This window comes from Sinocyclocheilus anshuiensis, unplaced genomic scaffold (genome assembly GCF_001515605.1).
Source record: "Sinocyclocheilus anshuiensis isolate Anshui unplaced genomic scaffold, SAMN03320099.WGS_v1.1 scaffold863, whole genome shotgun sequence".
NCBI classification, from domain to species: domain Eukaryota; kingdom Metazoa; phylum Chordata; class Actinopteri; order Cypriniformes; family Cyprinidae; genus Sinocyclocheilus; species Sinocyclocheilus anshuiensis.
This window is the reverse complement of record NW_015547725.1, coordinates 553481-574049: the sequence shown is the minus strand read 5'-3', so window position 1 is coordinate 574049 and position 20569 is coordinate 553481. Positions and strand designations below refer to the sequence as shown.

The 20569-nt window shown below is 36.0% G+C and overlaps 1 protein-coding gene across 1 annotated transcript in view; it reads left to right on the top strand.

Annotated features, from left to right (window-relative positions):
• The window catches only part of myo5aa (myosin VAa), a 63387-nt gene extending 42818 nt beyond the window's left edge, over window positions 1–20569 (top strand). The window contains exons 25-39 of the mRNA XM_016507153.1: window positions 61–117; window positions 369–596; window positions 769–777; window positions 1176–1276; window positions 7799–7997; window positions 9649–9714; window positions 10249–10342; window positions 10459–10602; window positions 10790–10944; window positions 11050–11139; window positions 12548–12698; window positions 12792–13074; window positions 17191–17365; window positions 18488–18568; window positions 18676–20569. Of these exons, the coding sequence (XP_016362639.1) occupies window positions 61–117; window positions 369–596; window positions 769–777; window positions 1176–1276; window positions 7799–7997; window positions 9649–9714; window positions 10249–10342; window positions 10459–10602; window positions 10790–10944; window positions 11050–11139; window positions 12548–12698; window positions 12792–13074; window positions 17191–17365; window positions 18488–18568; window positions 18676–18828 (1986 nt within the window). The 3' untranslated portion in view covers window positions 18829–20569. The remainder of the gene's footprint in view (window positions 1–60; window positions 118–368; window positions 597–768; window positions 778–1175; window positions 1277–7798; window positions 7998–9648; window positions 9715–10248; window positions 10343–10458; window positions 10603–10789; window positions 10945–11049; window positions 11140–12547; window positions 12699–12791; window positions 13075–17190; window positions 17366–18487; window positions 18569–18675) is intronic.

Genomic DNA, 20569 nt, shown 5'->3' with positions numbered 1-20569 from the left:
TATATATATATATATGCACACTGTGTTACTGTAATTGATAATGTGTTTTCTTATTGACAGGACGATGAGGAACATAAGAAAGCACGTGGTGCTGAGCTGGAATATGAATCTCTCAAGGTAAAGACACGCACACAGTCTTCTCCTTCAGTTTTTTTTTTCACTGTGGCAAACCTCTTCAGTTTGCAGTCTTTAGAATTGAGTGAGTTATTTGAAAAGCAGTGGTTGCAAAATTCCTCCCGAAACTCATTGTAATCTCTCCAAGCACACAGGTGTTGAAACACCTAGAAGTTTGCTTGCTATACCATAAAGTCAGATAAATGATGAGGAAAATAAAGCAGTATATAAATCTCTCTCTCTTGTGTATTTAGCGACAGGAGTTGGAGTCAGAGAATAAGAAGCTCAAACATGATTTGAATAAGATGCGTCAGTCTCTGAGAGGCAGCGCTGAGGCCGGTTCTGCTGCTCCGGGTTCTCCTGTGTACACGGTCCTGCTGGATCAGCTGAACGCCTCCAACGAGGAGCTGGAGGTGCGGAAGGAGGAGGTGCTCATCCTGCGCTCTCAACTCGTCAGTCAGAAAGAGGCCATGCAACATAAGGTCAGAAACAAAACCTTTAATTCTTACATAAAATACTTTCGGATTTCCAGATGTTTCTAAACATGTAGACACCTCATTTAATATCATCTGTCACTAACATTTTTCTCTTCATAAGTCTTGTTAACCTCTCTAACTTAATTTCTCCTTTTGTCCTATGGTGCACTCATATCAGGATGAGAAGGTATGTTGGTCAGACAGCAGAACAATCATTTCACTTCACCTCTGTTCTGGCCTCTAAAATCGTATATCTTAAGATTGTTCTGTGTTTAGGAAGTTACTTTGAAATTAACTTGCCAAGATGCTCTTAATTTAAAGTAGTTTAAAGCATTTGTTAGTTAATTCTTCTGGAAAGCACAAACACTGTGCAAATGGTAACTATACAGTTTTAATGCAGGACCCTTTTTTTTTTAAACAGTTGAAATGTCACTTTTTTTTGTTTGAGAATGAAGTGAAGTGCTGCACTAGAAACTGTTCTTGTGATGTGTCTGATGCTTAAATGTCTGATAAAAGTCAAAGTTAGTTGATGGATGCTGTGAATTTTAACTTCCTTGTGAATGTGAACCTGCTGTATGTGTTTAGGAGACAATGACTGAACCGTTGCCGTACATTGAGGATGTGCAGAAGCTGACTGATGCCAAGGAAATCTCCCAGGCCTACATGGGCCTTAAAGAGACCAACAGGTACATTACTAATATTTACTTTTTTTTTTTCACTGTCAGTCAATCACATGCTGAATCACAAAACATGAAATCCATTGCAGAATTTACTGAATGTGTCCCTCATCTGGGATCCACTCATATATATGTTGTGATGTCCTCTGTCCCCTGTCTTCATGTTTTACAACAGAGGTTCTTAAACTTGCATCCCCCAGAGGGATAATACTTTTCATACGTCACAATATATTTATTTTTGTTAGATTGGTAAGATTTTTTTAATGTTTTGTTTGTTTGTTTGTTTGTTTTTTAAAGTTTTTTATGCTCACAGAGGTTTCTTTTTTATCAAAAGCACAGTAAAAACAGTAATATTGTGAAAGATTGTAACAATTTAAAATATTTTAAATTATAATTTAATCATGTGATGGAAAAAAAAATTCAGCAGCCATTATTCCAGTCTTCAGTGTCATATGAACTGTGAGCTGTAAGGTCTTATATAGACAGGTGTGTGGCTTTCCTAATCAAGTCCAATCAGTATAATCAAACACAGCTGGACTCAAATGAAGGTGTAGAACCATCTCAAGGCTGATCAGAAGAAATGGACAGCACCTGAGTTAAATATATGAGTGTCACAGCAAAGGGTCTGAATACTTAGGACCATGTGATATTTCAGTTTTTCTTTTTTAATAAATCTGCAAAAATGTCAACAATTCTGTGTTTTTCTGTCAATATGGGGTGCTGTGTGTACATTAATGAGGAAAAAAAATTAACTTAAATGATTTTAGCAAATGGCTGCAATATAACAAAGAGTGAAAAATTGAAGGGGGTCTGAATACTTTCCATACCCACTGTATATATATATAGAGAGAGAGAGAGAGAGAGAAAACTTTACTGACCCCAAACTTGTGAATGTTAGAGAATATTACATAACTATAATAATCTAGTGGTCTATTACTTAAAAAATTTAGAAATTTGGGAACACATATTCACTATTATCTAAGAGTTTTCCCTCAATAAACTCCTAATTACTGCTTTATTGAAAGTAAGTTACTTGTGGTAGTTATGTTTAGGTAATGGGTAGGGTTAAGGGGTCTAGAATATTTCATGCAGAATAAGGCATTAATATGTGCTTTATAACAGGGTTCCCACTTCTTGAAAGTACTTGAAAGCAGTGGCGGCTCGTGGGTTTTAAACTAGAGGAGGCACACTAATTGTATTGGTCTGGGATCCCTGCCGATTAGCTTGTTGCGCCATTTAATTAAGCCGACTGCTGTAACCTATATCCAGTTTAGGCTGTTTTCCCTAAATTTGTAAATATGGTTGATATATATTGGTTGATATCAGAAGGGAGGCAAGCCTCCCTTGCGAGGGTTCTTTTCTCAACACTCCTCAGTGCTGAAAGTGAACACTCGATGCTGATTGGCTAATTTTTTTTACCAACGGAGGCACGAGAGCTCAGCGTCTCCCCCGGCCTCCCCCTACCCTTCTCTAGCATTAGCGGTTGCAATTACATCACGGCGCTTTCACGTTATGGTATTACAACTGTGAAATTACAAACAAAAAATACACATTCTGAGACATGAACTGAAATGAATTGTGAATTTTATTAACATTAAATCGTCCTCCTCCCATTTTCACCTCAAAATGATGGGGAAGCTGTGCCTCCCCCGACGAGCCGCCACTGACTCTTAGTAGGCACAAATTATATGTACACATTTGAAGAACTAATTTCCTGTTACATAACTCAAAAAGAAAAAGATAAAATAAATCATTAGTTCATTATAACATTAAAACAAAATGAAGACCTCAGTATAAATGAACCTGTCAAACATACCCCCAAAACATCAAAACGCAAAGAAAACAGAGAGGCGTCTGCCTGAGCTTCACTCAAGTCTGTGAAGCTCCATTGAAGAACTGTCAGGAATTTGCTCAAATGAACTTCATCTGTCTCTTCACCATGTCACAACAAAGTTTGTATCAATAATTCATCCATTAACTGCAAAAGAATTAAGAATTAATGTGAAGAATTAGGTGTGAAACCATCAGGAACCTTTTAGTCTCCAGTGCCACTATTTTCCAGAACTGCAACCTTGAGTCTCCAGAATTACAAGGTGACAGGTTTTCAGAGACTTTGCTTGGGTCAAAAATCCTATTATAGAATAAAATTCTGAAGTGTTGTGAAATACATGAAGACTATTTTTATAGGCTTTATGGACAGATAAGTTGAGAGTGACTCTTGAAGGACCAGCACCACATCCTCTGTTTGAAGAATTGATCTTCCAGAATCTGGCAGTAAGTTTTAGGAGCTCATTTTTGTCAGTCTCTGCAAGACAGACTTTTCAGGATAGGAGATGGACTAAAAATGCACTCCCAAAACTTACTGCAACATGGAACTAAGGAGAAAATGTAGAACTTGAAAAATTCGAAAAACAGCTTAGTGAAAAGCGTTTACAGTTTAAAAGCAAATAGAAAGTCCTTTTTTTTTTTTTGCATATTTGAGCATGTACAAGTTTTAAAATGTTCATGAAATATTTTCAAAAAATATTGACACTTTGAGCAGCTGCATTCCTCTAAATCAAAGATGAAAAAATGGGATTTACAATAAAAAGTCATTCACAAAATTATTTTGACTTCTGAATTATTTATTTATTAATGAGTAACGTCTCTTTTGAGTGAATGTGCAAAGTTTTACCATGTTATGACAACATTTAACCACTTTTTATTAATTTAAAAATTGAGAAATTCTTTCCAATTTAAATCTTGTACAAGAACTACAGCAAAAATCAGTTTGATGCATATTTTATCAATATTTTAGAAATTTAATTTGAATATTACCAGTACTGACTTCAGTGGATTTCATTAAATTCCTTTGAACACAACTGCTCAAAACGGTCTAAATTTATGAAACCTACACATTCAAAACATTATTACTCTGAAATTTTTAATGTAAATGTTAAGTGTAAGTGAAATGTTAAGTACTGTAAGGTCTTTCATGACACTACATATTCTGGGGTGTGAATTTGATTGGTGCTTGATATAAAATAAATGGTGCTTTAAAAAGTCCTTGAAAGTCCTTGAATCTGGTGTTCATGAAAGAGTGGGAACCCTGTTATAAGTACTAATAAACAGCCAGTATGCTAGTAATATGCACGCTAATAAGCAACTAGTTAATAGTAAATAGTGTTCCCTAATCTAAAGTATTAACAGAAGTTAACTGGATGTGAAACAAAAAGTGATTTTAGATCAGATTTAAAAATCAGGAAATTCAAAACAGTAATAGATTATAAATATGACTGGGTGCATGCCATTTTTAAGCTTGGTGTCATATTTTTTAAATCGTGGCACAATAAAGCTGAATTTCTACCAGTCGCATGATATTGTACCATCATACCACCACCCAGCTCTATCCATGCCTCTCAGTTTGAGAACCTCTGTTCTGCAATGGATCTTTGTTTTTGTTATTTGCTGCTGGTTAACTTCTTTGCAGTTTCTCACACAGACCCAGTAGTGTCACATCAATCTCCAACCAAGGAAATGATGATTTATCATTCCCACAATCTCATTCACAAGCCTGTGTGTTTACCCTACCTTACCTACCTGTTTGGATCAGCCCTCTGTCTGTCTGTGTCTTTCTGTCTGTTGATGGCTCATCTCTGTCCTGCACAGATCACCCAGGTTTACACGCAGACCTACTGAAGTGAACGAGCTTGTGAACAGGTTGAGGTAACAGATGGACGGGCATGATGGGCCGCTCTCACTGCATGCGTGTGCAGCTCAGAGCACAGTGAATCAGCCTCATTCCAGAGCCCATACATAGATGAAAAAGCTTTGACAGTCCATTAACAGGCATGACCCTTGACTTAAGAAAAAGATTGTCTCACATAGATTGTCTCATTTTCTAACAGCATAAAGTCTCATCTGCTTTGCAGCATATTATTGCGAGGCACCACCCTCTTAGTCAGGAAAATGTTTTAGAGGAGGGTTTATGTGAAATAGATTACAGTTCTTCAGAGTTCTGCTGCAGTTTTAGAGTTTTACCATTATGCATCAGATTGTCAGTACTCTGGTGGTCTGTGGGCAAGTGTCTGAGGCTGAGATTACGCCAAGCCGCCTTCACAAAAATTTGAGCGAGAGTAATGAGAGTTTGGCTTTATTGATCCTGCCAAATAGATGCAGAACAACAAATTCAGCATACTAGATTACTTTGCCGTTTTTAACAGGCTGTGACAACCACGCTTGGTCATGTGACTCAGTGTGATGGATGAATGAACCTACACGTGGCTTCTGGCTGACTGCTTTAGATGCCATTTATTACTATCATAATCAGTGGACAAATAGCTAAATAAAGCAAATGAACAAATGACAAACATTTTTTTTTTTTTTTTTACATTTTTTAATGTTTGCTACATTTGCAGTAGTCTTTGTCATCATTTTATCTTCATCATTTATTCTGTTTGCATTTCATCTTTGTTCTGTTTTACTTTTAATTAGTTGATTGCTTTTTTTTTTTTTTTATATGTCATTTAATCAGAATTATTCATATTAATAATCACCCAAATCAGACACCCTTAAAGGAATAGTTCACCCAAAAAATGAAAATTCTGTCATCATTTACTCATCTTAATGCCATTCCAATCATAGAAGACTTTCTTTCACCCACTGGAACACAAAGGAGTTGTTTTGAAGCAATAGTTCTCAAACTGGGGTATATCAAAAATATATAATAGTGAAGCATAATATATTTATATACATAATACATCATATATTTAATATAAATATATTTATTTAAAAATGAAAGATATTGTAAAGACTTTAATGCTTTTAAAGCTGTGCATACAAAAACACTTTGTTTTAGATGCTGTCAGTGCATCCTTTTTGTACATTTCATCTTATATCCAAACTTTACATGTAAGTGTTTTATTTTGTACAAATAATAATAGAATCTGGTTAAAGTGACTCTGTTTAAAGGTATAAACTAAGTTTACTGTAGCCCTAAAATAGTTCTATGTAATTAACAGATTTAAACTGTTAATTATCCATTGTAAATATGTCCCTTCTCCATACAGTAGCTCTCAAATCTCAGTTTCATTTCTTATATTGTGTTCACATATTTTCACACGTATTCCATATTGGGTGAACAATCCTTTTAACAAACCTGTAAAATGTATCCACTACATGCTACTAGCATCAAAGTTTGCCACTTTTTGTTTTCGTTTGTCCTTGTTTTTTTTTGTTTTTTTTTTTCATTCTTACCATTTCTTTCTTTGTTCCACCCCATCAGATCCCCATTCCCTGACTACCATAAGCTGAATGAGGATGGAGAACTGTGGCTGGTTTATGAAGGGTTAAAGGAAACTAACAGGTTAAAGAACAGAGAGATGAGAGCATGTGTGAGAGTCTGAGCTTTCAGCTTTCTCATCTCTCCATCCTCCGTTTTTAGACTGATTTTGGTCCTTGAGCTTTCTAAAGACATAATCATCTAGCATTGTGCTGTTTATACTTACCTGAACACTAGTGCCTGCAGAATGATCTCCATAACATATGGCTAGTGCTTCATGGTATCAAAACCTGCAAGAAAGAACTCTTTGTAGTGTTAATACTGGACTAATGAAAATTAGATTGGAAAAGTCTTATTTTAAAACAGCATGTAGTTACGACTGCCATAAAGAGGCTATGAATAAAGGTCAGTACTGCTGCACTGCAAGAAGCAATGGGCAGATTTCTCAGCCTTAGTTGGGAATGGTTCACTCAAAAATAAAAAGTTGGCCATTATTTATGTCTGAATGTCAAGAACATCACATTCGTCCACACCATTTTGACAAAATCAATCACCACCAAAGTAGCATGAAACTAGTCTGTGCAACTGTGTGATATTCCAAATCACCTGAAGTCATATAGCAGCTTTGTGTGAGAACCAGATGGAAATAGTTATTCACTGAAATAAAATTAAATATAAAAACTTTTTTTTTCCAGATTGCTTAACATTACTAATTTTAATTTAGTTTAACTTGATGTACTAAAACAACTAAAACTGAAATAAAAAAAATAAAAAAAACTGTATAGACGTTACAAAAATGACAAACACAACAAAATTACTAAAACTTTAAAATGAAAATATAAATGTATAATATAAATTTAAGAAAATATAAAAATGAATTCAAATATTAAAAAGTTATAATAAAAGCTATAGTAGTATTTTAAAGATACTACGATTGCACTGACCAGCACAATATTTTAGAAATCAAACATGAAGATTAACAGTGAATAACAACATCATTTTTGGAATGTAGCACACAGATTGCATGTTCTATTTTTATGGTGAAATATCATTGTGTGGAAATGCTGCATAAAAGCTGTATAAAACTCTTTAGAAATTCTCCTTACATCATTTAGGTTAAAAATTCTGAGTGTTAGTAAATAATGACAAGTTTTTTATCTTTGGATGAGCTGTTCCTTTAACGCTTCGAAACAGAAAAACTCAAAACGAAATCAAATGCTCTTCTAATGAAGAACTGTTTTTCTAGTTGTTTGCTCTCTCTGTCTGTGTAGGTTGTTGGAGTCTCAGTTGCAGGCTCAGCGTCGGTCTCATGAGAACGAGGTGGAGGCTTTGCGTGGAGATTTGCAGAGTGTCAAAGAGGAGAATAACCGTCAGCAGCAGCTGTTAGCTCAGAACCTGCAGCTTCCTCCAGAGGCTCGAATCGAGGCCAGTCTACAGCACGAGATCACGCGCCTCACCAACGAGAACCTGGTCAGTCCAAACTCTTTTCTAACACTTCCCAGTGGTTGTCAACCCACAGCTGGCAACTCCATCCTTTTCTTTTCCTCTCGACAGCATTAGGTGCCCTATAAATGTGAGTTGATTAGTAGAGTAGTGTACTGTCAGTTTAAGTGAATCAACATTTTCATAATAATATTAAACTGGTGTATAGTAGCCTAATAATCCCAGGTGGTTTTGTTTATGATGTAATTTTCAAAATGAAATGATATGCAGCCTTGCTCTTGAGCCTTAATATGGGCAAATATAGAAGAAGGTTAAGAACCACTTCCCTGTACAAAATGAGTTTATGAATGTTGGCCCTCAGCAGAAAGCTCTTCACAGTCTAAAACATGTATTTTCTTAATTTCTGATGACATTTCAAGACCCTATCATATGATAAATGTAGTATTGTGGTCTTTAGTCCATAATCATACTAATTCAATAAGAATAGAAAAGTCCACACTATAATGATAACGGCATAGAGGAATGATATCGTGGTAATCACTTTCAAAACTTTTCCAGCTGATAAACGATAAAAACACTGATCAGAATCCTTCCAGCTTTAAAGAGCTTAAGCATTTAAAGTGGCAGATGACAACTGCAGATTGCGCTTATAATAAACAGAATTTATTTTGGTATGTACGCTAATATAGTTATCATTATAGTTATGATTCTTTGTGTGAACAGGCTTTAAGAATATAATAACCTATACTTTTTTTGTCCAATCATGGTTGATGCCATCCCTGCTCATTTTATGATGGAATACACTGCAGTACAGCAGCAGAACAATTACACACAGTGATTATTTTGTCTGGGCTCAGATTTATAGATTTTTAGGTAGTATTGTTTTTTTTCCCCTCTAGTTTGTGGGGAAAAAAAGCAGAAATGCTGCAAATAATGCATATTTATTTGTTAATAATGCATAATATTTAAGTTTGCATACACAGAATCCTGATTTTTCTTTTTTATTCTAGAATAAGAATGTCCCTCCCCGTAATATCACATTCCACCAAATAGCAGTAGCAATAAATAAATCATAGATGGCTGTGTTTTTAAAATAAAGGGCTAGAACTTCTTATATAAATCCCACTCCAATATCCTGTTTTAATAGGAAAAACATCAATCAAAAGTGGTATTTGCATTGGAAAAACAGTTCAGAAAGCCTGCTGCTTAAAGGTGGGGTAAGCGATTTTTCAAAAACGCTTTAGAAAACGCATACAGTGTAGACCATAGATATGTATATATATCTATGGTGTAGACAGCATCACTGATTATAACGAGTTCCATAGTATTTTGTCGCGCCGCACCACTCGCGTCCGGTGTAGACACGGTGTAACATTGGTTTGGCTTTGTTTCACAGAACTAATCGTTGCCTGGGCTGCGTACGTACGTCTCTATCAAATTAGGGGCGAGACCCTTCTGGGGTAGGAGCGTGTTTGTTTTGGTGATTTCAAATGTCAGCATTGGCTACCAGAAATCGCTTACCCCACCTTTAACCTTTTGTTTCGTATGATTCAAAATAAAGGATTTCAGATTTACTCACTCATGAAACCGTGGAGTGTGATTTTGGTCTGAGTGCCGTACTGTGCATCTGCACCAGGTTTTTGAGGGCTCATCTGATGTTGAGATGTTTCATTCACAGGAGCTTCACGCTGCTGATCCAAAGGAGTATAAAGCCTACAGAATCAGCATGTTACGCAGGATGGTTGTATGTAGGATTGTGTGTACGAGTGTGTTTGCGCATGTATCAGAACACTAACTGACACTAGTGTGTGCTGCACAGAATCTGAGCTGCGTTGAACTCTAACTGTGTATTTAACCCACAGCAATGTGAATCAACACACTTTTTAATATGTTTCTCTCTCGATTACTGGGTGAATCTCACAAAAACTGTCACCCCAACATAAAAAATAAATGTTCAAAATTTTCATTAAGCATTTTTTTTCTTTTTCTTTTTTTTTTGATGAGGTGGAATGTGACTTTTCTTTGTGAGACTCACCCATCTTTGTTGCTATTTCTCTATTTTTTCCTCTCTGTTTAATGAGTTGCATGGACAGATGAAAGACAGAGCTGATATCTTCAGATTGTTGCAGAACTTAAAGATGCTCGGTTGACCTGCTTTGTCCCAATTCTCTCAAATAAACCCTTTATTTAAATATTTTTCACCCTCCTGCTAAAGAGACTCATTTGTCATACTGTTGCTGCAATTGTCTGATGATGATGTCTGTCTCTGTGGTGACAGGATCTTATGGAGCAACTGGAGAAACAGGACAAGACAGTCCGCAAACTGAAGAAACAGTTGAAAGTCTTCGCAAAGAAAATCAATGACCTGGAAGGTACGTGTTACAGGCTGTTTAGAGACTGTTTAGAAACAAATCTATTGAACAACTTAAAATTACATTTATGAACCTGAATGTTTATGTCTGTGTTGATGTTTGTCTTTGTATTGTAGGTTGCCAGATGGACGTGTCTCCAGGACAGACGGCCGACGAGCCTGTTCATCCAGTGAACATTCCACGCAGGGAGAAAGATTTCCAGGGAATGCTGGAATACAAGAAAGAGGATGAGCTCAAACTGGTCAAAAACCTCATACTTGGTAAGACACATAGACCAATGACTAAAAATAATAAATCTATTAAATGACTTAATTGGTTAGATTCCAACTTGCCCAATTCCTGATTCCATTCCATGCCACTATCTTTTTAATTAAAGTGGCAAAATACCTTAATAATACAGTAACAAAAAAACAACTGACTGGCTTGTGCATGTGTGATTTTTGTCAGAGCTAAAGCCTCGTGGTGTGGCAGTGAATTTAATACCAGGTCTGCCGGCATACATCCTCTTCATGTGTCTGCGTCATGCCGACTACATTAATGATGACCAGAAAGTCCGATCTCTACTCACCTCCGTCATCAACAGCATCAAGAAGATCCTCAAGGTCTTAATACTCTCGCAGACCATTCATAACACAGCTGTCTTTTTAGAATAGTCTTAAAAAGGCAAAATATCTTCCTTTCTCATTACTGTTTTGCTTTTTCTACAGAAAAGAGGTGATGAATTTGAGACTGTTTCCTTCTGGTTGTCCAACACATGTCGTTTCCTGCACTGCCTGAAACAGTACAGTGGCGACGAGGTGAGATATCACACCTTAGACATGCATGTCCTGTCTTTCTCGTTCTGGCCATGTACCCTGCAAAGTTTCTAGAAGTTGAAAAAAGGTTCTAGAAGTTGGACTCTAGAAGGTTGACAGTGAACCATAAAGGTGCAGTCATATTTAAGGCAAAAAAAGGTCCATTGTCTCTTGTCAAAAGCATAGAAATATATAAAGCACAGCTCACACAGACAGTATTAATTTCGTTGATGAATAATTTTCGTCATATTTTTTGTCAACAACAGTTGAGTTCACTTTCACATCTTATCACACTTGAATGGATAAATACACACAAAAGTATGTCAAAATGTCTGTTTTGGCAAGCATTCAAGCAAACAGTCAGTTATTCATGCAAACACAGTTCAGAGAATCAGATGTGCATCAGTATATTAGATCCTTGTATTAGGTCTTAAAGTGAATGCAGCCTAATAAACCTTCTGCTGTTTGTGTCCTTAATGTTAATTAAACAACAAAAGAAAAAGAGAGAATCACTCACTGCTATTGACTGAATAACTTTTATAGCTTTAATAAGGATTAATCTATATTTGATTTATACAAATATACATGTATGCTTGAAAGAATGAAGAATGTTGAATGCAAGTTGTTGTAAAGAATGCATATACATATAACCTCTTGACTTTTATTGAAAACAAGTTTTTTTCATGAGAAGTGTTTTTATTTATTGTATTTATGTCACAACAGTTGTATCTATCTCTGTATTGCATGTTCAAACCTTAATATTCATATTAAAATGTTAACAGATGTTATCTCCAGAATTATATAATGAGTTTGGAAATTTTAGAGAAATTTTTGTGTGAGTTCACTACTGTGTGTATGCACTTGGATGGGTTAAATGCAGAGCACAAATTCCGAGTATGGGTCACCATACTTGGCCACATGTCACTTCACTCACTTTCACTTTTTTAATTAAACAGTAGAATATAGTACTAGTGAACAGACTCAAGAGATGCTTTTGTTTGTGATTTTTTTTAAGCTCCTGCTTTTAATGGACGGAGATTTTTATTATTTTATAGCGATTATATTCACAAAGAGCAATGTGTAGCTGGTGAAATAATTTAAAGCTGTAAATAAAATAATGTTATATTCACAAAGAATGTGTCCAAAAAAATTAAATGGTTCTAAAAAAAATTGCCCATAATTTTAAGAAAATATAATTTCTTATCTAGAGAGAGTGTTGTGTTTAATCACAAACAGCTGGAAATGTCTGGGAAAAGTCATTGAAATCCATTGTTCAAAAGGTGTGGGAATCCTGTACATTACCCAGTGATTACCTATTTTTCTGCATTGTACAGTATATGTGGCCACAGTTTCTCTCAGTCTCCAGTGTTCCTCAAACTGAATCAACACTTTCTCCTTCTTCTCTCTCCAGCAATTCATGAAGCATAACACTTCTAAACAGAATGATCACTGTCTCTCCAACTTTGACCTGGCCGAGTACCGGCAGGTTCTGAGTGATCTGGCCATTCAGATCTACCAACAGCTCATCAAGTGTATGGAGAACATCCTGCACCCCATGATCGGTGAGCATATGACCTCTGGGTGTCTTTCTATCGATCTGTATCACTGTTTCTCTCTCCCTGTGTATTTATCCCTCCGTCTGTTGCTCTCGGCAGTCTCTGGCATGCTGGAACATGAAACCATCCAGGGCGTGTCTGGGGTGAAGCCAACAGGTCTCCGTAAGAGGACGTCCAGTATTGCTGATGAGGGGACATACACATTGGACTCCATCATCCGGCAGCTCAACTCCTTCCACTCCATCATGTGTCAGCACGGAACCGACCCAGAGCTCATCAAACAGGTGGTCAAGCAGCAGTTCTACATCATTGGTGCTGTCACCCTTAACAACCTGCTGCTGCGTAAAGACATGTGCTCCTGGAGCAAGGGCATGCAGATCAGGTGTGTGCAGATAAGTTTTACATGTTTGCAAAGCAGTGCAATGTTTTTATTTTACAGAAATTACAAATTAAATATAAACAGTCATATGTAGAATATTAATGAAGTTTAAATTAATCTAAACTATACAGTGGAGATCAAAATTAGAGAACAATTTATAAATATTTAATTTTTTTCTGAAATAATGAAAATCTGAACTTTGGTTAAATGAGTCCACCCGGAAATGGAAGAAGGATAAGCTTCAAGTCTCATTTGAGATCTTTAAGGGGCTGTTATTTGATTACCAGAAATTGGTTAAAACTGTAAGGGACAAAAATATTTCTGACTTCATCGGAAAAATCACAGTAGCCCAAGAGTTTTATTCAATGCGGTGATTAATCCACCTGCTTCGGTTGGGTTTGAAGTCTGCACAATCATGTGAAAAGTTCCAAAAAAAATGTATAGATGAAATTGCTGGTATTAGATCTTCCATTCAGTTGATTGGATTATGATAAACCAGTTCTTTTGCCAACATGCTTGACTGTTTTTCATCAGTTTGAGCCAGTCGCTATGACAGATTTGGCAGCGATTGTCAAACATATGAAACCCCAGCACGGTTTTTGAAACAGGTTTTTAATGTTGTCGGTCCCAGTATTTCGAAGCTAATAAATAATTGCCTGATGACAGGTTTTTTACTAGCTGATATTAAACATGCCATAGTGCAGCCATTATTAAAGAGATCACGTTTGGACCCCACTGATTTATCTGTGAAAAAAAAACGTTTTTGAAGTTTTGCACATCTGGTGTTCGAGCAAAACGTAGAACAGAATTTCTGGAGCCTCATCGGTCCTAATGTTATTGGACCTAAGTGTGGCCTTTGATACTGTAGATCATAATATTTTGGTTTCTTGGCTGGAAAACCATATTTGAATTTGTGGAGTAGCCCTTAAATGGTTTAAGTCATATCTACAGTAGTAGTTAGAAGCTTTGCAGTTAAACTGGGCGAATATATGTCAACGTCAGCTCCACTAAAGTGTGGAGTCCCTCAAAGGTCTATTCTCACCCCCCTTTTGTTTTCAATGTATTTACTCACTTTGGTAACTATATTTAGGAAACATGGTGTTTCTTTTCATTGTTATGCCGACGATACTCAGATTTATCTGCCACTTAACTGACATCAAGGACTGGATGCCGTTTAACTTTTTTAAATTCTGTTAAATATAAAACTGAGATTGTTTTTTGATCCAGTTGGAAACCAACCCACTATAAAATCTTTTCTTGGCTCCTGGGCTGAGCATAATAAAGCAGTGGTGAAAAATCTATGTGTACTATTTGACTCAGAATTTAAATTTGACAAGCAAATAAATTCTGTGGTCAAATCTTGCTTTTTAAATTTGAGACTTTTAGCAAAGATTAAGCCCTTTCTTTCTTTTAGAGACCTAGAGATTAAATCATGTTTAGACTATTGTAATACTCTCTGTATGGGAGTTGGCCAGAAAGCCCTGGCATGTCCTACAGACAGTTCAAAATGCGGCTGCGAGATTGCTGACAAGCACTCGAAAGCGTGATCATATTACTCCTATCCTGTCTTCTCTCAAATGGTTCCAGTCCGTTCCCGGATTGAATATAAAATGTTATTGTTCGTTTTTAAATCTCTGAATGGTTAGGCACCAAAATACCTTGGAGACATTAGTGAACCGGCATTCCTTTTTTAGGCCCCTGAGATCATCTGTCCAGCTTCTTTTAGTGGTTCCCAGTTCAAGATTAAAACTTAGGGGGATCGTGCCTTTTCAGTTGCTGCCCCCAAACTTTGGAACTCATTGCTCAGACCATTTCTAGATTTAAATCTTTGTTAAAAGCTCATTTATTAACTATGGCTTTTAATTCCTCGGGCTGTTAATCCTTAAGGGTGTATTTGTATCATGTATTCTTGTTTTACGTTATGTTTGTTCTATGTCTATGCCCATTCTCATTGTTTTATTTTCTTTTGATGTACAGCAGTTTGGGCAACCTTGGTTGTATGGAAATGTGCTTAATTAATTAAAATAAATAATCTTCATCGCTCAAAATTTGAAGGAATATTAGATGTAGGTATACCACTGTTATACTAACATGTTTGACAAAATAGCCAAGGCATTTCAACAAAAAACTTTATTTTGTAGAAAACAGTGATGAAAATTAGAGAACAGTAACCAATGTAACACAAAAGAAAAATTACAACTAAAATGTTGGAGGGTTACAGCTGTCAGAAATTAGTAGGAAGTGTAGAGGCCCTTGTTTTGAATGACTTCAGCACATCTGTGGCCACAGGACATCACTAGTTTCTCACACTGCGCCGTTGTGATCTTGGTCCTCTCTTCTTCCAGTCTCTTCCATAGTTCGGTAACTGTAGTGGGTTTCTTAGTCATAACTTTGTTGCCAAAGATTTTCCAGAGATTTTCAATCAGGTTTAGTTCAAGACTCCGGGCCGGCCATTTCATTATTTAAGTGTTCTTAGCTTCAAGGAACTGCTTTTCCTGTTTTGCAGTGTGACCGGGGCATTGTCTTGCAAGTAAATTGCAGGCTGATTGGGAGATGCTTGCAGGGAAGGAACTGCATGTTGCTGAAGGAGGTTCTGATAAACATCTGCCCAACTCCTGCTGCAGAAAACATCCCCCCAATACTTCCTCCTCCACCTTTCACTGACTTCTTTACGCACTCAGTCTTTCCCCAGTTTGATGCCAAACAAAATGTTTCCCGTCAGATTCAAATAAATTAAACTTGCTCTTATCACTAAAGTGAACTTTGAACCAGTTCTCATCTCTCCTTACAACATGCTCCTCAGCAAAGGTGAGCCTAGCCTTTTGATTCTTTCTGTTAATGAGAGGCTTCATAACTGCAGAGTGTGCTTTCAGTCCGACTTCTGTTAAACATACCGAGACAGATCCTTACCCTGTTTAGCGCTGAACTGGCAAGCGATTCCAGCTGCAGTGTTGAACCGATTCCCCATTGAGAGTCTCGGCATTATCCTGTCCTCTCGTGCATTTGTCTTATGTGGACGACCAGCCTTTTTGGGGGACATGAATTTGTGTCATTGTAAAGCTGCAATATTCAAGAAATCACAGATTTAGAACGACCAACTTCTCTTGCAGTGGCTGAAAGGGTCATCCCTTTAGCCTTCATCTGGACAACCTCCAGTCGCAGGCTTTCATTCACCTTAGAGCAGCCCGCCATCTTGCAATCTCAGTGAAAATTGGAGGTATGCTTCCATTTAAATAGGGTTTGTCATATAATCAAGGAAATTAGCACCAGGTGCCAGATTAACACTAATAACTTGGAGGTATCTGTAAGTGTTCTCTAATTTTGATCAGAGTTCTTTTTCAAATATCTCGTTTAAGTTTTGTATACTGTGCTTCAGAATACAGTTAATTTGTTAAATATGCTTAAAACACGGTCCTTCTACTCCTGTTAGGATAACTTCAAATAGGACTAAGCAGTGACCTTGAAATTCAGGAAATTGTAGGTTGTTCTCTAATTTTCATCTCCACTGTATGTTGAAATTTTTCTTAAATAAATCTTACAGAAAAGTCATAGCTAAATATAAAATAATAATTCCTGCCCTATTAACTTTGGCAGAATCACTAGTTCTTTCTCAGAAACACTCATTTTAGTAACCTAGTATTTTGTAAATTGATCAATAAAAATCTCTATATATATTTTTTTTTTTCAAATAAATGCTGTTCTTTTTTAACTTTCTATTTATCTGTTCTCAATAGTGATAATAAGAGAAGTTTCTTGAGTAGCAAATCAGCATATTAGAATGATTTCTGAAGGATAATATGACACTGAAGACTGGAGTAATGATGCTGAAAATTCAACTTTGCCATCACAGGAAAAAAGTTACATTTTAAACTGTATTAAAATGTAAAACAGTTATTTTAAATTATACTAATATTTCACAATATTGCTGTTTTACTGTATTTTGATCAAATAAATGCAGCCTTAAGAGACTTCTTTCAAAACATTAAAAAAAATTTACCGACCCCAATCTTTTGGTAGATAACATTGTATGTACAGTTAGCTCAGGATTCAGTTGTCGGTCATAGTTTATTTCCAGTCATCTTATCTCCAGTATAAGGGTTTATATGTGTGTGTGTTCAGGTATAACGTGAGTCAGCTGGAGGAGTGGCTGAGAGATAAGAACCTCATGACATGCGGTGCGAAAGAGACGCTGGAGCCATTGATTCAGGCCGCACAACTACTGCAGGTCAAGAAGAAAACCGATGAGGATGCTGAGGCCATCTGCTCCATGTGTAACGGCCTCTCTACAGCACAGGTAACACACATCCCGGACTGCACTTCATGATCTATTTGTATCTGTTATGGAGCACTTGATTCATTTTTCTGATTATTTTATAGATGTTTACCATTTCATTTCAGTTTGATTTCATATCATCCAGTATTAATTATTTGAAAAAGACAATTTATAACATTTCAGGCCTACTAATATCACTCACCCATGACCAAACATAATGACCTGCTTACTGTTGTCGCTCACTACTTTTTCAAAAAATAATACACATTACAATCAATTCAAGAATCACATTTTAAAACAGTCCTTTATAGTGCAGTTCAAAATATACAAAATTTTGTAATATCCCATGAGGCAATATTTTTGTATTAAAAATAGATAAAACAGTGTTTACATATTTAGCTGTTTCAGTGCAGTGTTCATGACTTTTTAAATTAAAACCATTATGATCAAAAGTACTCTTTTAATCATGTTTACATTGTCAACCAAAATTTAATTCAATAATTTTTTTCTTCATGTTTTACTGTGGTAATGTTTCCAAAATAAAGGAAAAAACACCAGATAAGGGATTTTGTCAGAATAACAAAGTATACTGAATGTTTTTATAATATTATTATAGTTATGGTTTTGTTGTTTTTGTCATTTTTACTAGTTTTTATATTTTTGTCTATATCTTTTTTTTTTTACATCAATGTTTATTTTATTTGAAGTAATTTTTTTTTTTGAATGGTTTAAGTTTTAGTTTCAGTTTTAGGCCATGTCCACACGTACACGGGTATTTTTATAAACAGAGTTTTTCCTTCTTCCTTTGTGGCGATATAATCTCAACCGTAAAGCCATGTTGGCCAATCAGAAGCCTGAAAAAGTTTCCAGTAGGCGGAGATAACGCATGCTCCGACATCACAAGCCAAAAACTCCTTTTTGAAAATCTTCACCCTGGCAGGCGTTTTCAAAAATGTTCGGTTTCAGTGAACTGGTGCTGCGTTTGCGTGTGGACGAACGGCCTAACTGCGTAGAAAAAGCTGCGGTTTTAAAAAATATCCGCATTCGTGTGGACAGGGCCTTAGTTTTAGCTAATTATAATACCCTTGAGACACACACACACACACACACACACACCCTCATCATTTCTTATTTTCTGTCCAGATTGTGAAGGTGCTGAACTTGTATACGCCTGTCAACGCGTTTGAAGAGCGTGTGTCAGTACAGTTCATAAGAACAATACAGGTATGTTTCAAAAACTCAACCTTATAATAGTTCTTGTGCTTTTTAAGTCGTTATACTGTATGTTTGTCCATGTGTGAATGCTTCAATCTGAGTCTTTGCTCTGCCAGACACGTTTACGGGATCGAAAGGAGTCGCCTCAGCTTCTGATGGACACCAAAGTCATCTACCCCGTGACCTTCCCCTTTAACCCCTCCTCCCTGGCCCTGGAAACAATTCAGATACCCAGCAGCCTCAATGTGGGCTTCCTCACTCGTGTGTAGACCCGTCAATCACCTCACCTCAACCATTCACACGGCAGGAACAGGGAGCCAAAATATATAAATAAATAAAAAATGATGATTATAGGTAAATAAGCCACACACTTAAAGAGAATGCAATATAGATCATGTCATCAATCCTTCTTTTTGCACTTCTTCATCACTTTTATTTATTCAATAAAAGAGTGAATCTCACAAAACCTGTCAAGCACGTTTTCAGATCACAATTGACCTCAAAATCAAAAGAAACACATAAGCTATATTTTGTTTAAATAAAATGAAGCTCATCTTTAGGACAATTAATATTTTGACATTGTTATTTTAATGGCAATTAAGCACTTTCCCCAAAAATTCTTATTACTGAAATGCAAAAAAAAAAAAACATCTTATTGTAATGTGAAAACAAATATATTATTTACATAGTATAGTATTTGCTAACATATGCTGATTAAAATAGTAATTAAAATTCACTTGAATGCAGTAATTAATTAATAATTAATACCATGATTTATTATGAATAAAAATTATTAATGAGAATCAACACTGAGAATAATGTCAATGACAGAAATGCTCAAAACTCATATCCACAGCAATGCAAAAAAAACACAAAAAAAAACAGAAAAATCTGTTCTTCATTTACTTCATGGAAAATATATTCTTATATTTTCTTTTGATTGCGGGACCTGGATATTTTTGTGAGATTTCACCTCTTAAACTGGAATATTTCAGAGATGTTTCACTTATTGAATGTTACGAAAGGAACAATAAAGGTCAAAATAACACTAATGCCTTTTCAGATCACAACCAGAATAAGTTCACGGGGCTGTATAATCGTACACATATAAATGTTTATAAATATGTATGATGCTAGGATATTTTATTTATTGCTTTACCCTGTCAGATTTTTTTTTTCTCTTAGATGCTAGCTAACATGGATATCCAGTTGCGGAACATACTCTAGTCCTCTGCACTCATCCATATCAAAATAATAACTTAGACTCAGTAAAAAAAACAAAAAAAAAACCTTGGAGCTCAGCTGACTTCATTAACGTAGGTGTTTATTTGTTAGTTGCGTGTGGTGATGTTGATTAGCTAATAAGTAATCATGTCTGGTGTAACTCTGGCGGAAAGAAAACTTAGCATCCATGCACTGAGCTTATCCCTTCCTCAAGAGCTTCCTCAAGTTTACATCTCTGATCTTCAGGAATCATTTCTAAAGAGATGGTACAGTCCAGACCCAGTGCATGATGGGATTGTTTGGGTTTGCATAATACCGACCAGCTCTGTCAGCATCGAACATATCAAGAACACGAGATCCGTGTTCCACAGCTTTCAGCAGAGCTAGAGCTGGTTCAGGTGGGATCTAGACTCCTGAATGCGGTTTAATGAAGCCTCTAACATTTTATTGGTTAGTGAATCTCATGAAGAAATGTCCCAGGGAAATATCAAATGAAACAAATAACAAAAACGGTTTTTGCACTAAGAACATTAAGCCTATTTTATGAAGATTATGATTTCATTGTTGCATTATTTTCATCACAAATAAGCATATTTTAATCCCAAATTCTCACTATTGTAATGCAGTGATATATATTACCATTACCTTACATGTGTACTTTACAATTTAAATATCATAATTTATAATTTTTTGTATTACAGTAATGAGAATTGATGGAGAAATGGCCTTCATTTTGCAAATGGGCAAACAAAAAAAAAACATAATATTGGTCAGTTTACAGTAATA